The 16,070-nt window shown below is 39.5% G+C and overlaps 1 protein-coding gene across 1 annotated transcript in view; it reads right to left on the reverse strand.

The window, feature by feature from the left end:
- CTNNA2 (catenin alpha 2) overlaps positions 1-16,070 on the reverse strand; it is a 1,210,173-nt gene that overhangs the window by 862,233 nt on the left and 331,870 nt on the right. The window contains exon 6 of the mRNA XM_052647702.1: positions 6,984-7,187. Coding sequence (XP_052503662.1) covers positions 6,984-7,187 — 204 coding nt within the window. The remainder of the gene's footprint in view (positions 1-6,983; positions 7,188-16,070) is intronic.

Below are 16,070 nucleotides of genomic sequence, written 5' to 3' on the forward strand. Positions count from 1 at the left end.
GACTCCCCATCCCAAGCGTATTTCACTGGAAGAGTAAGTTCAAAGGATAGTTTTAGACCTGAGAGAAAGGGCTGGTAAACTAGATTTACTCTTTCAATGTCTGAGCAAGAACCTTTAACTGAAAAGGAATTTTAAAACTGTCTTTTCATGGAAGCAGATTTTACATGAAAAGCATAATAGCACAGATGAATTTCAACCTCAAAGTTAATAAAGATGTGGGCACTGAACATATTTAAAGGCAGAAAGAAAAAAAGAAAGTGAAAATGACAGTTGCTCAGTCATGTCTGACTCTTTCTGGCCTGAATTCTCCAGGCCAGAATACTGGAGGGGGTAGCTGGTCCCTTCTCCAGGGGATCTTCCCAACCCTGGGATCAAACCCAGGTTTCCCACATTGCAGGTGTATTCTTTACCAGCTAAGCCACAAGAGATGCCCAGAAAGAAGAAGGGGTGGGGGGGAAGAAAAGTTTCAAATAAGGAAAACCTTCTCACTGAAGATACCAAATTTGGGATATCAGGACTCTTTCCCTTGAATGAAGATATTAATCTTATTAAGATAATTCTTAATATGAATAAGAATAAGAATAAGATAATTCTCCTTAAAATGGAGGGCCATTATGGGGCAAATGGACAACTTTAGGTCATATATGACCCACAAATGTTTTTTAAACATTACTTGCTACTCTATTTTTAAGCCAAACCTTTTAGTAGAAAAATTCAGAATCAGCCAAATTGACTCATGAATTTCATCCTCTCTCTTACATGATTACATAAGGGAGAGAAATGAGAAGGCCTAGATAATACTGGAAACAAATTTTACATTTAATCAGCAATTACTCTTATTCTTACGTAATAACAACTATTCCATCTTTCTCCTAGATTTCTATTCAGGAGAAATCCAACATTATAACAATTTCTATGATAAAATTATCTTTCTATGATGTTTCTTTCAGAAGCTTTTAGTGCCTTCTCTGGATCTGGGTCAAATCTAACTATGGAACTTGCCCAATAGCTGTCCTACACATTACCAACTTATAGAAATTCTGATAAATAAAAATCAAATCTATAGAGAAAATCAAGTACAGAAAAACACTCCTAGACAATTTTAAACCTCAGAGGCGTTTAATTTTTTTTTAGCTATAAAATGCTAATTGCACAGAATTTTCAGGGAACCCCTTCAGCACAAGAACTGAGAAGCCATGTTCTCCTTGTCTTCTCACTCTGCTCCTCAGTCACGCTTGGGATCTCAATCACTCGTCTCAACTGCCAACCCCAGAAGCCTTGCCTGCTTACCTTTTCCAGCATTCTTCTGTAAAAACACTCTCAAAATGAATTGCTTCTAAATGAATTATTGCATATTTATATAATAAAATGCTATGCAGTCAGTCAACAGAAGGTTTGAGAATGTTTATTGTTATGGTAATGGAGTCATAATATATTAAGGTAAAGAAAATAAATTACAAATCACCATTTACAAAGAGTCCATTTTTAAAACTCCAGGCAAAACATATGTATGTCTCTGTATGTATAAATATATCACTCAGTTAAGTTTTAAAACATTGGAAAGACATGTACAAAATTATCAATGATGATTATCTTTAAAGGGTGAGATTGTGAATATATTTTCATCTTCCATCTTTTTTATTTTTCAATGAACATATATTTCTTTTGCACTATTAAAAGGCAGTGTGAAGCTCACTCTTTTCAGAGCTCCCCAGGCCCTGGATATCACTCTACATGTTCCTCAGGTTCTGCTGTATGCTGAAGCCTTGGTGGGGTATGGATCCCAGAAGTTGGTTGGAAATGACAATTTTGAGGTCTCATGTCAGACCTCAACCCTTCACAAATAGGTTCCATCTGGAACTCCCTTTACCTTAAATGACATTCTATAGCAAAAGCTATGGCAATGACCTTACTTAAGGCACTTAAAGTAAGTATATATGGCCACATGCACTTTTAATATGTGTATTACGGTAATAGTTTACACACTGTCCCCAGGGATTCACTTAGGTGGTTCAAGAAGTTTGAAGAAAGTTAACTCAAATGTTTTGTAAAAATATATAACTTTAATTATTCATAAAAATAAAATAAAAAATTACTTGCCACATTTTAATACTGATGCTACCAGAAAGTCATTCCTTTATGCCACCTGAGTCTCTGCTATCATTATGCAAAAAAAACTTGAATTGTAATATTGTTTAAGAAAATTGTAGCTGTGGATTAATTTTCAATGAATAATCTAGAGCAGCACACAGTGTTTGTGTCTGTGCAATTGAACCAGACAGTTCAGCATCACAAGGCACAAGGTCTAGACATAGCCACTTACCACATTTCCTCACCAAAGCTGAAGAGTGTACAAGGAAGTACTGGATTACCACATCTCCATACAGTTCTGCATTCATTTTTTAGCACTTAAAATAAGCATTATCTCTTTTACATTTATAATAATGTGAATCATATTTGGATAGTTTGGTGATACAACTTGGAAATGAAATGTTTCTATCGAACTCCTTTTTCAAATTTAGTCAGTCCTAGCAGAGTATCCAGACATTACAAAGTGAGCTGTTTACAAAGTTTGCTATATCTGAGGAAATCAGAATTTTCTGTGTAACTAAAACAAGACAAGATATCAAAACTGAAGAGATCATATAGGGTGGCTATACAACTGCAGCAGCCATTCACACTGCCCGACGTCCATTCTAAGGCCATAAATAGAATCTGAGCACTTCGCTACCTCTTGGAACAAGCCACCATCCTGAATGACTCAAGTGCTCCTCATCTGTCCTCCTGCTTTGTTACCCTTTGAACTCCTATGGCTTGTCCTCAACTCTAATTCAAGGCATTTTCTGCCCGATATGCTCCAAAGGCCTCCCATTCCATTCAAATAAAAGCCAAATTCTGAATAATGGTTTGCAAGGCGCTTCAGAGTCTGACACCTTGTCCCCTGGAAGACTCCATCTCCTGCTACCCCTCACTGACTTAGAACAGCCACACGAGCCTCCCCAGGAAGGTTCCTCAAGAGCCTGGCATGAAGGAGCATGCCCCAGGACCGCTGCTACCAGTGCCCCCATTCCCACATTGAACCACTGGTGACCCAGGCCTCTCAGGGAGACCAACACTAACAGGCTCAGAAGCAACTTCTTGTGGGTACAGCTGGACACTGTCATGTTTACACCCAGACAGATCTATAACTGAAGATAGATTCAAGTGCCCCTGGGGCCCAGTCCAGTGAAAGTGACCAGATCACGCCTGTCTATCAAAGGCACAAGCTCTCTTCATCTCTACCCCATTGGTACCAAGTGTGAATGTGGGTCCTAGATTTTTGGACCGTTTCATTGTATAAGGCAAACAGAAAGCCCTGATTTTTAATGGAATCTCCCACAGTTAAAATTTTGGCAATTCAAAAATTTAAAAAAATAAGAGCGAAAAAAAAAAAAAAAGAGTTTGGTGCTTTCCCACATAAGTTCAAAGAGGACTAGACCTTGCTGCTCCTACCAACTCAAGTGCAGTCTGCTCCCTCGTCTCTGGAAGATATTTAACCATGTTTCATCTTCTTAGTGAACTTTTTCCAGGTCATCCTTACAACTACACTCCGTGCTGCTGCTTCCTAGGTTTTATTTCCATGTTTCACTAATCACCATCTGAGATAACTCTTGCTCAAATGACTGACTGATTGATGGTCTGTCTCCCCCACCTAGAGTGTAAACTCCATGAAAGCTGAGAATTGTGTCTACTTTTTTCCCTTCTATAACCCCAGAATCCTAGAACAGTGTCTGGTACAAAGTACCAGGCACACAGCACATATTCATTAAATAAATAGAGTACTCTAAATTCAAATCCATCACAAAATTCTTATCAATAAAATACCCTCTTTAATTGTTTCCTATCATGGGACCACTTCTTAGATTTTTTTATGAAAGGGATTTCTACTGCCACCAAAAAAAGCTGCATAAAATTATAAGTTCCAGATGCAAAATTATATATTCATTATAATTTGAATCTATTTATAGTACTTAGCATAATACTGCAACAACCACCGTGATGGCAATAATCCAAAGGTCACACATCCTTCTGAACAAGAGTCTCTCTCTACCCATTAGTCTCCACATATGTACAATAATGTTGTTCTATTTAAAGGGACACTATTTTTAAGACTCTTCCTGGGATTACATCATAAACTTAATTAAAAAATAATTAAGGCCACCAAGTGCTTTCTTAAAACCATTCCAATAGACTGTTCTAACATTGTCACACTCTGTGATCATAAACTTTGCCACATGCATCTGTACTTTCAGTCCTTCTTTTTCTTTTTCAAAGCACTGTTTCTTTTACATGCATGATTTTCTTATATCTTCAGATCACACACATTCATTAACTTGAATATACCTTTAGGAAACATTTAACAAACAGCTGATACCCTTTTGCACTCCGTGTATCCACATGGCTAAGCATGTCTCATGCCCCATGCGGATGACTTTCTCCTAATCATCTAGTGCACAGCTCTTGTCTTCAGTGTTCATCTCCCTCCATTTCATACCACTTGGCATGTATGTGTATGATTCTAGAACACTTTCACCTTGATGAGTTAAACTTTCATCAAGAACTGATCAGGAGATTTTTAAAATCCAGAAGTGTCAGTTCTGTCTATAGCCATACCACTCTGAATATGTCGAATTTCATTAGAAGTTTCAGTTATGCCAGTTTTAAAATCTCTTCTCAACATAATTATTTCTCCATCCTAATGATATTGCCTAGCATGTTAAGATGAAAATCTGCAGTGATAATATGATAATATGTTCATTTCCAGAGCGAACAAAATTGCAAAAGAAATATAACAGTACAGTCACAACTGACTAATTTTTTGGTTGCCATTAACTACAGCAGACTTTTTAGCTAAGGCATACAGATATGTAGTGGTTTTATATTAATATATGCTATATCAAAAGAAATATAAATTGATATTGTGGCAGTACAAATGAGTGCACTAGACATGGATTATGAAGCTGGTCTAGATACATCCAATTTTACTTTGAAATCACCAAAGAAGTGTGAAGGCAAAGTAAATTTTATGCACTTTATATAAAAGTCAATAGTAGGTGTTTTATTTCAGCCTTTGATCCTGGTGGTTTAAAGTGAATAGAATTTGCACACTTTAAAATTTAAGCACTATATCCACCTATGTATTATCTATAACTGCATCAAAGTAGAAATCAAATTTTCAATAAAAATACAAAACATTCCTTCATCACAAGGTTGTGAACAGAAAAACAAGCACCTGGAGTCAATAAAACACAAAATAGTCCATCAACTCTGCTGAACTATGTGAGTTTATACTAAAAGAAAAAAAAAAAACTTCTACTTGACAGGATTCTAGACAACAAACTGAAAATTACATGTCACATCTTGATCAGTTCTTCTTTAATCACATTCTGTGATAAAAAGAGCACAGAAACATACTTCTTGTTCTGATATATCTATATTGAGATCTTAACCATCACTCTTGATCTCTGCAGTTTCTACTTCCGTCTCTGGCAGTAATTCTCCATTGCTAGAAATACCAGCATGCCTTCATATAAAATCAAATTCCACATATAAATCATCAGCCTGTTGCCATTCTGTTAAAAAACAAACAGAATCCCAAATTTTATAAGCCCTCTTTTTTTTGTTATTCAAGATTCTCACAGGATGGGACACACTGATCAGCATTTCTAGCCGTACTCTACATAGCACCCGTAGCCCAAAATCCCAAAAGTGTTGGCCATCCTGATCCAACAGAGGAGTCCTCATAAGCAGCTGGGTACCACGTGAGTCATCCACATCTTATTCTTTGTGTGCTGAAAATGGGCAAGTCTTGAATATCAAAGAATCTGAAGGTGTATGGAAAGGAAAAAGATTTGGGTTTTCATAGGGTATTCGGCACCTTTTTGTTTTTTAGATCAAAGTTCCCCAGAGGGTCTGGCAGAAGTAGCTCTGTGCCTGTCATCATTGACTCCTGGCTTGACTCAGGGGCCTACGTGTTGGTTAGGGATGGGAGTGGTAAGGAGGGAAGGACATGGGTTGGCTGCTCTGTCTCAGTCTTGCCTGGGGTTGTTCCAACAGGACCCAGGGTGAGTTTCAACAGATGGGAGCAGATTTTCAGACTCCCCATTCTCTACCTGACAGCTACACAGGTCATTCCTTCAACATGTAATGGCAAGGCCTCACTACATTTTCCGACTTTATGCTGAATTCTTCCCAACCCAGGGGTCCAGAACATGAGGAATGCAGACCATTCACAGTTACAAGCCCTGGGCATCAACAGCATCACCTCTGCTGAATACATAATTCAGAGCTTTTCAAAACAAAGAATATGATTTTATCTCATTCGTCTAGTTTACCGGTCTACAGGAACTACCACATTTTATACCTGTAGGAGAGAACAGCTGTTGTCGCTGCTGCCATATGACTAGGTTTTACTAAAATCCACTTGAAAACTTGAAGACTCATTCTCATAACAATTTCTAAATGCACAGTGAATCAATAAAGTTCCCCCAAATTCTGTTACAGTTAGAAGTTTTCACCTTAACCAACTTAGTCCAAACACTGAGAACCTGTATTTTCTAATGCCTCTTAGGAGTGAAGATTAGCCATCCATAGCTGCCCTTGATTTTGACATTACTCTGCAAAGGACTTCAGTATGTCCTCAGTTATTTCCAACCACCATCTACTTTTACCAGCAGAAGACTTTCCTCAATCAAAGGCAAACCACTAAAACGACCCAGAAATCACTCAAGTAAATAGCCAAAGTATTTCTCTGAAACCTCTTCCACCAATCTCGTTCCTTCTGCCAACACATTCTGAGAAATCAAGGCAGAGCTCTCCCAAAGCGGCTCTTGGATTTCACCTGACCGACTCTCTCAGGGCATCTCCTGTCCTGGAGCCACCTGATCGCGCACCAGAATCTTCCGCAGCCGTCGGCGGCGCGGGCCCGAGAGCCTGGGACTTACGTTGTTCATGTACTCGCTGAGCAGGTCCTGGAGCGCTTGGCGCACCGCGTTGCACTCGGCTACGATCCGCTCGCGCCGGTCGTCGCGGGTGCACGAAGAGTCGGCCATGAGCGCTGCGCCGCTAATGATGCTCTCCAGGCGCTCCTCCAGGGACGGGCGGAACCGGGCCTCGCTGAACGTCATGGGGTCCAGGATAATCTTGTTCTGAAAGGAGCGCAGTGCCAAAGAAATCAGCAGAGAAGAGGCGGCTACCTTTGTACCCTGATCTCGAAAACAGAAATTTCTGAGACCAGGATTAGACTCTCCCTGGAGAATAAACCAGCTACTTATATAAAGGCTAAAGTGGCCTTGACACAGTCTCAACTTTCTGTAAGATACTTTGCCCTGAATCTGATCTGCAAGGAGAAAATGCCAGGTTTTGTTTTAGAATATGTTCTTGGGAAAGGCTGTATCAATGGAAGGGTTTTCTAAAGAGACTGTGACACTTGACTTTTTTTTTTTTTTGGAGGCATCTAGAAATACATGTTTCAGTGTAACACTTTGGGAAGCTATGAGATTTTAAAGCCCTAGACTAGAACATACAACTTGAGGATCCGTTAGTGGTGACTTGTGTACCCACTGTGTCCCCTCATTAGAAGCAAAGGGTCCCATGGCAGGATGCTGTTTGAAACCTGAGTAAATAGCATCCAACAGGCATATACCTTACAAGTTACAATACCTCCCACTAGGAACTAATACTTGGCCACCTGATGCAAAGAACTGACTCATTGGAAAAGACCCTGATGCTGGGAAAGATTGAAGGCAGGAGGAGAAGGGGGCCTCAGAGGATGAGATGGTTGGATGGCATCACAGACTCGATGGACATGAGTTTGAGCAAGCTTCCGGAGTCACTGATGGACAGGGAAGCCTGATGTGCTACAGTCCACAGGGCCACAAAGAGTTGGACATGACTGAACAACTGAACTGAATTGAGGAACCAATGTGTTGTATAAAAGCTAGATTTCTAGAAAAGGATTCATAATGTGTGTGCATGTATCTGTGTATGATTGAGATGCACAGAAATATGCATCCAGAATTCAACAGATATATCAGCCTGTGTGAAGATCTGAGAATCATCAGGTCTATGAGAATGGAAGGTAGTGAATGGTATACTAGCAAAATGAACAGAATAAGAGCTGACCTAAGAAGGCCCAATTAATCCCAACTTACAAAGGTTTACAGAAAGACAAGAATCAAAAAGAAGACTGAAACTATGGTCAGATAGAAAGGGCAGAATCTGAAGAACAGTAATTCCAGCAAGTCAAGGGAGCAGAAACACTGATGAAGTGTGTGGTAACCAACTGCAGGAAACAAGAGAGACAGCACTGACTTTGTCCAGTGGTTGGTTTCGACTGGGAACCCCTTTTCTGCCCTGAACAAGGAAGACATTCCAGCAACATTAATCAAAGTGCAGTGACCTGCTGCAGGAAATGGTTTGCTCATCTTCACTGGAGGCACACACTCAGACATCCAAGGACCACCATGGTGGTGATGGAGTAAATGGTCTTCCAACTCTAGGATCCTTTGGAAGGACTGCCTTGCCATCCTTTGATGTCATATATACATATATCTAAGAAAACACAATTGATCATATCTACAAATATAATAAAGAAAGCAAATGAGAGTAGGTAGTTTTATCATTGCCCACCTGCCACCTGCTGAGTACACAGTATGTGCCTACTAGATTGCTTAGTGCTAAAAAGAGGGTGAAGATAATAATAATTAAAAAAAACTTCGGTAGAATTTTTTCCTAATAGGATATAAAATAGCTACTTAGTTATTACAAAATAGATTCAGGTATGCACTCTGGGAAAGCCTGTCCTAACTCTTCAAAACATCCTAAGGTATTTGAGGAGGTGGGCACTTCCCTGGTGGCTCAGCCAGTAAAGAATCTGCCTGCAACGCAGGACACCTGGGTTCAATTCCTGGATCAGGAAGATCCCCTGGAGTAGGGAATGGCAACCCACTCCAGTATTCTTGCCTGGAGAATTCCATGGATAGAGAAGTCTGGCAGGCTACAGTCCATGGGGTCCCAAAGAGTTGGATATGGCTGAGCAACTAAGCATGCATGTATGCACATGCTAAAATGATCCATGGCTCTGATTCTCTGATTCCTGTTAAAATGCCAAACTCCATAACAGGGAGATCCTTTGAGCACAAAAGTATGACATCCTGAGGAATGAATGAAGCAAGTGGTGACTTAGAAGGAAGCACTCACTAAATACAGACCAGGTCTGAGGTCCACTGGAATCGTGGATTTCCTAGGAAATTACTCATTGGTCAGAGTTCTCTCTCCAGCGTAGAGGACGAACAGGAGATATGCTATTCTGTGATAGGTTTTGGCATAAAGACTACCTTCACATTTGCATTTTCTCAGGTTTTAGAAAAAGGATAATCTTTACTTAACTCAGAATAGTGTTACTCAAACCCTGTCCCTTGTGCCCAAGTAGCCTCCCAAACAGTGTCAAAAAATCACATGCAAGCCTCAGTACAGTGGATGGCTTTGCAGTTAGAGGTGTCCTGCCCCATTTGCCATCTGTTGTAGAGCTGTTGTCTGTAAGGACTCTTCCCAATGGGATCCATATGTGTTATCTCTCCCTTTCTACTGCTTTTCAGATGATGCATTTATAATTTTTTTTTTTTACCATGTAACATGCATTAAGTACTGATACTCTAATTAAAGAAATAACTAATCAAAATATAATTAGGCTATTATCCTTTATAAGGATTACTGATTTTTAAGTACTCTTTTATAGAAATTCCTATTAACGTAATACAGTGAAAAGTATTTGTTCTGCGTTGAGGTTTCAGGAGACTCTTAAGAGTAATATATCAGCTTGAGGATAGATTTTTACTAAATTTTTGGACTAAAAATATAAAGAAATGCCAACTTGATAGAAATATACTGAGGTAAATTTGAACTCAACAAAGGCAACTGTAAAAGTTTCTCTGCAGAACAAGGAAAATGTACTATTGTCATTATACTATTACTTCTTAAAGTATTTTCCATGGAATCTGAGCCTAGAGATGTAATGTTTTGATGAAAAATTAAGTTTTCCTGGCCAGATATTTTTTGAAAATACTGCATGGCCCAAGATACATTAACACATGAAATGCTTTGGGGAATTCTGCATTAAAGAAGTCAGTTTGCTGCAGCATTCCTCAAACCTATTTGAGCCTAGAGGGGGTGCCCTTTTAAAATGCATGCATTATCTATGAGAACCTAAGGAACACACATTGGGGATCTTAGCAAGAGAAAATTTACAGTGGCAGTGGAATGAGCTCTAAACCTCCATGGCCCGGGGCTGTCATGAAAGTAAATGCACTGAAACATTGAGCTTGAAAAACTCTGCATAAAAGTTACACTATTCATCATATTTCTAATGGAATTATTCATTACTTATAGATCACAGGGGAAAGGCTTTTAAAAAATCTCCCTGGAGAAGAAACAATAAATTTACAGTATTTCTATCTATATCCATGGTGGAGATGGGGAGCACCATGATGGATATGAAAAGCTAGAGGGGAGAGGCCTCTGAGGGGAAAGAAAAGGCCTAAAGGGCAGTACACATGTGCGTGTGCATCTGTGTGCATGCGTGTGGAGGGGAGAGGGGTTGGCTGTGTATGTCAATCTATGAGGGGTGGGTTCAGGTTGTGTGTAATGGGTATGGGATAAACTGGGGGCAGAAGGTATGGGTTATTGGTGTGTGTGTGTGTGTGTGTGTGTGTGTGTGTGCATGTGTTTATTTTCAGAGAACTGGAGAGCTCTCAAACAGGCTTTAGGAAATCAGAAAAGAATGTGAAAAAAAAAGAAGAACCAGATGAAGTCAGGGGCTTAAGGACAAGAGGATAAGACCATCTCCTGTTGCTAAAGTGATAGGAAAAAACAAACTCCTAGAGCTGGATTCTGAGCAAGAAATTCAGAGAATGAAAGGTAAGATGAATGAAGTAGGAGTGCTGCTTCTGAATTATTTGGGAATGACTTTAAAAAGAAACACTTAGGCAAGTTCTCTTTGCTAGCACATTTGAGGGTCATTTCAAATCAGTATATACATCTTATTTTCTAGCATCAGCTCAGCGGGTCTTCTCCTCTCTATGCGGCTGCCCTCTACTGGCCAGAAGGCGCTCAGCAGCAGCAGCACCCAGGATCAAACCCAGCTCCCTGGTCACTGAGGGAACATTTCACCGGCAAGCACCAGAGAAATAGCAAGGCCAAGGCTTCCCAGCTCTCCCTTTATGACAAACATGTGCTTCCACAAGAGGATTTTATGCTGTTTCCAAGTGTACAGGCTTATTTTTTTTAGTCCACTGAGATTTTACATTTTAAATATCTAAGTCCCTTGTTTGCATTCCTAAAACTCATTTAATCTTTTTATCCTTTTGATATTTTAGTTCATCTTATATTGTCATTTTAGTTCATTTTAAAATCTTTGGACTGCATTTTTTTACTTTGTCTTTTTCTTTTTAAAAAACATAAGGCTTACTTTAATTTCTTTTTATCTTATCTATTTTCAGACCCTTTATAATAACTGAACTGCATATCTTGCATAATATTTTGTGCTTTGTGATTTTTACTTATTTTTATTAACATCTTTACTTTAAAAATCACTGTTTTCATTCTGACAGTTTATAGAGTGGTAACTGGGAAACATGACCACAAACACAGAAGCCACGATATTTCACTCCCAAGAAAAGGGGGCTAGGATCCTCTTCTACCATCAAGTTGGTGCTGTAACAGTCTCTCTCATCCTACATACCTGATTTCCCATTTTTTTTTCCAGTGTTGAACTGTATAAAAGTTTTAACTTGAAATAATTCAGGGAACCATACATTTTGAAACTACTTCCCAGAATAATACATTCACCTGTACTCAACCCACATACAGCTGTTACAAGAGCACTGTTTTTAAGTCACCCCTATCATCGATTCTCTTTACAAGGAGTCACATGATCTAAAATTTCAGGAATATACCCAGATGCTAAATTATACCTGCTGCAAGCTCTGACACCATAGGGTGTAGCAGAGAAACCTCTGTCAAAGCAAGAAGCTGAATGCATTTCAAATGGTTTGATAGGTCCACAATTCTGCACCCATGATATTACTACCTCCATCTTATTAAAGAGGAAGATGGGGACAGATATATTTCTCCCCGGACATCCAGCTAGGAAACAAAGACACCTGGCTTTGAGCACAGGGCTTTAGACTTTAAGTTTAGTGTTCCTTCTACTGTTTCAGACTGCCCATATTCAGTTAAATTGAGTCTAACAAATCATAATTATAAAAGTATATTTCTTGATGCTTGGGGCTGGTGCACTGGGATGGCCCAGAGGGATGGTGTCGGCGGGGAGGTGGGAGAGGAGTTCGGGATTGGGAACACGTGTACCCCCGTGGCGGATTCATGCTGCTGTGTGGCAAAACCAATACAATATTGTAAAGTAAAATAATAATAAATTTAAAAATAAATAAAAAATAAAAATAATTTTTTAAAAGCTAAATGAGAAAAATAAATAAAATAAGTTCTCTGAAACAAAATATAATGGTATAAGTATCATCCATCATACTATCTTCTTTTATGGCATTTGGGTTAACTTGCCCTTCCCATGGATAGTTGAAAGTATAGCCATTAATTCAAGAAACAGGTGCCAGTTACTTTGGCCCAGATCAAAGAATCCTTTATTTCAAGAGGTTCACTGTCTAGTCAAACATTAAAAAGCAAAAACATGTTGAACCAGTTGTAATTTGAAAAATATACCCATAATGTTAAGGAATGACTGAGTGATGGGAATCTGCATAGTTCAGAGGTGGGAGGTAGACACAGAGATCTTCCTGGAGGAGATTACTCCTTAGCTGGGACATAAAGAGTGGCAAGCAGTTGACCAAGCAAAATTAGGGGCAAAAGAGGCAATGTAGACAGAATAGGAAGTGGCAACAAATGCACAATATACAAAGTGTACCCCAGTATACCAAGTGTATCAGAAGCAATTTATTGAAGCTGAAGTGTTATGTCTGAAATCACAGGTGTGGTGTGCCATGAAGGGGCCCTAAGCAAGCAACTCTCTTTTCAGAGAAACTTTTGCGTAAACATAGTTAACTGACCATATCCACCTGCTGCAACTATAGATCCACCAGTTTCACAAGGAGTCACATTTGACCCCACCAGCCCCTGTCAATCCTAGAGCCATTTCCTGTCCAGTGGGGACTTCTTGGGCAGGCAACCTCTGCTCCTGCTCTAGCCTCCTTACTGGCCCGGGTGAGACCAGCTCAAAACTGTGCCAAGGCTCTTCCTATATTGTCCTCTCTTTCCTGCTAATTTCACAGGTAGTTGACCTGCATAGCAGTTAAAAAGCTCTCTTGGCCTATTTCTGCTGGTTCTCTTCCACCTAATCCTCCACAGACAATTGCTTTATTACACGTCTAATCGCATCGGTTTGGGGATTTGCTTCTCCAAGGACCCGAAAGGACAAAAAAGGAGACAAAGCTGGTGAAGAGAACGACAGCCAGATCTGAGGAGCCTTCTCTGCTGTGTTAGGATGCTTTCCCTCTGTAAATGCCCCTTCAGACACTGCAGAATCATCAAGAGCCTGAAACATACGAGTGACATAATCCTGTTTGGTTTTAGAACGTTTTCCCCAGCAGTCAGGGAAGTCAGCTTTGGCAGAAAGAGAAGGCAGGGAGCAATTATCAAGCCTTCAGAATCCAGAAGAAAGATGGGCTGAGTACAAGATTGTGTTTGTATAAAAAAGATTAAGAGCATTATATTGGGACACATTGAGAATGTGAATCTGCAAAATTTGGAGATATATTGGCTATAAGAATGCAGAAGGAGTCAAGGATAAAACCTAAATTTCTGGCATGAGTAACATCAAAATGCACATATCAACCAGTTCTATCCTGGGTGTCAGCATCCTATTTTGTAAGTAAAGTTTTATTAGAACAGTCAGGCCCATTCATTTACATACTGTCTATGGCTATTTTCACACTGCAGTGGAACAGGTTAGAAGTTAGGACAGAAACTGTATGGCTCACAAAGTTTGGGATATTTCCTGTTGACTCTTTGAGAAAACATTTGCTGATTTCAAACAATTGTGATAGGTAACAGATAAAGAAGAACAGGTCTAGAGTGTCTATGGTTTATTTAAGTAGAAAAGTCTGGTGGAAAGTTGATTGTAAGTACTGATATATGAAAATGGGCCAGCTATAAATGGAGTAGCATTAGAATAAAGGCTGGAGTGGAAGCCACGAGAATGGATATCCTATCTCCAGGAGATGGAACAGAATGAGAAAATCAGTGACTCCTAGACAGACTGGGAAAACCTCAATATATCACAGAGAAAAAGTCCACAAATGACATGATAAAGAATGGTCAGAGAGATCTGATCAGACCTAGGAGATTTTATGGCCATAGTTTACAAGGAAGGATACTAGGGAATTTTATAAAAAGGGTAAATAAGCTCAAGACTGAAAATGTTCAGTGAAACTAAGAGGTATGAAGTTATCAGTGGCAAATTGTTTGCTTACATGTGTATATCTGTGTGAATGCAATATTTACTTATAAATATTTTAATCCAAAAGCCACATCAGGCTCAATGGAAAGTAGTAGAAGCAATTTATTTAACTAAATAAATTGGAGATGAAAAAAAATATTTTCAAATTCATAAAAGAATTTCAAATTCATAAAAATATTTAACGTTTTCCAGACGGTTCTAAAAACAACTAGAAAATAGAAAAAACTAAATGGTATAAAATTAGGAAGGAGTAGATAAAACTGCATATGTCTGATTGCAGATGTTATAACAAACTGCTCACTTAGAATAAATGGGAACCGACCAAAAATTTATTGCAAATTAAAATTTTAAAAATTCATGAAAGCATGTATATTTATATGTAAAGTCAATTGCCTCTATACATACAAGAACTATCCAATTGAGAAGAGCAAATTTATAAGGACAAGAATTACAAAACAACATACACAGAAAAACACACTTAGATGTCAACTAGATACAACAAGAAATGTGCTGAAGAAAGGTGAATGGTGTAGGCAGAGGGCACAGGGCAGAGGGAGAACTGGGACACACACCCTCTAGCTCTGGAGTCAAGTTCAATGGAATGGCCATTTCTCCATCTTAGACACTACAGTAGTATCCAGTAGTAGTGTAATGTAGCACATGATTCTTTCTACTTTAAGAAGGTATGGAAAACAGTGAATAACGATCAGAGATCAGAACTCACAAGATGCTTTTTGTTGTTGTTGTTCAGCTGCTCAGTCATGTCCAGCTCTTTGCAAGCCCATGGACTACAGCATGCCAGGCTTCCCTTCCATCACCAACTCCCAGAGTTTGCTCAAACTCATGTTCACTGAGTTGGTGATGCCACCCAACCATCTCATTCTCTGTCATCCCCTTCTCCTCCTGCCTTCAATCTTTCCAGCATCAGGGTCTTTTCTAATGAGTCGCCTCTTTGCATCACGTGGCCAAAGTATTGGAACGTCAGCTTCAGCATCTGCTACTTTGTTGCTGTTAAGTCGCTAGGTGGTGTCCGACTCTTTTGCAATCCCATGGAACGTACTGCACCAGGCCTTTGTCCATGGGATTTCCCAGGCAAGAATATTGGAGTGCTTTCCCATTTTCTTCTCCAAGGGATCTTCCCAACCCAGGGATTGAATTCGAGACTCTCACATTGGCAGGTGGATCCTTCACACTAAACCCCCTGGGAAGCCCACAAAGCTACTTTAATCTACTTTTATTTTGTTATCTATCTCCAACTGCACAGCAGGCATTATAACATACTTTTTCTACCAAGAAGGTAAATAAATATTTCTTAGTCTTTCCTGAGCTATGAATTAACTACCATCTTAAAGCTGAGTTCTTTGCTGCTGCTGCTGCTGCTAAGTCACTTCAGTCATGTCCGACTCTGTGCGATCCCATAGATAGCAGCCCACCAGGCTCCCCTGTCCCCGGGATTCTCCAGGCAAGAACACTGGAGTGGGTTGCCATTTCCTTCTCCAATGCATGAAAGTGAAAAGTGAAAGTGAAGTTGCTCAGTTATGTC

This window comes from Budorcas taxicolor, chromosome 11 (assembly GCF_023091745.1).
Source record: "Budorcas taxicolor isolate Tak-1 chromosome 11, Takin1.1, whole genome shotgun sequence".
NCBI lineage: Eukaryota > Metazoa > Chordata > Mammalia > Artiodactyla > Bovidae > Budorcas > Budorcas taxicolor.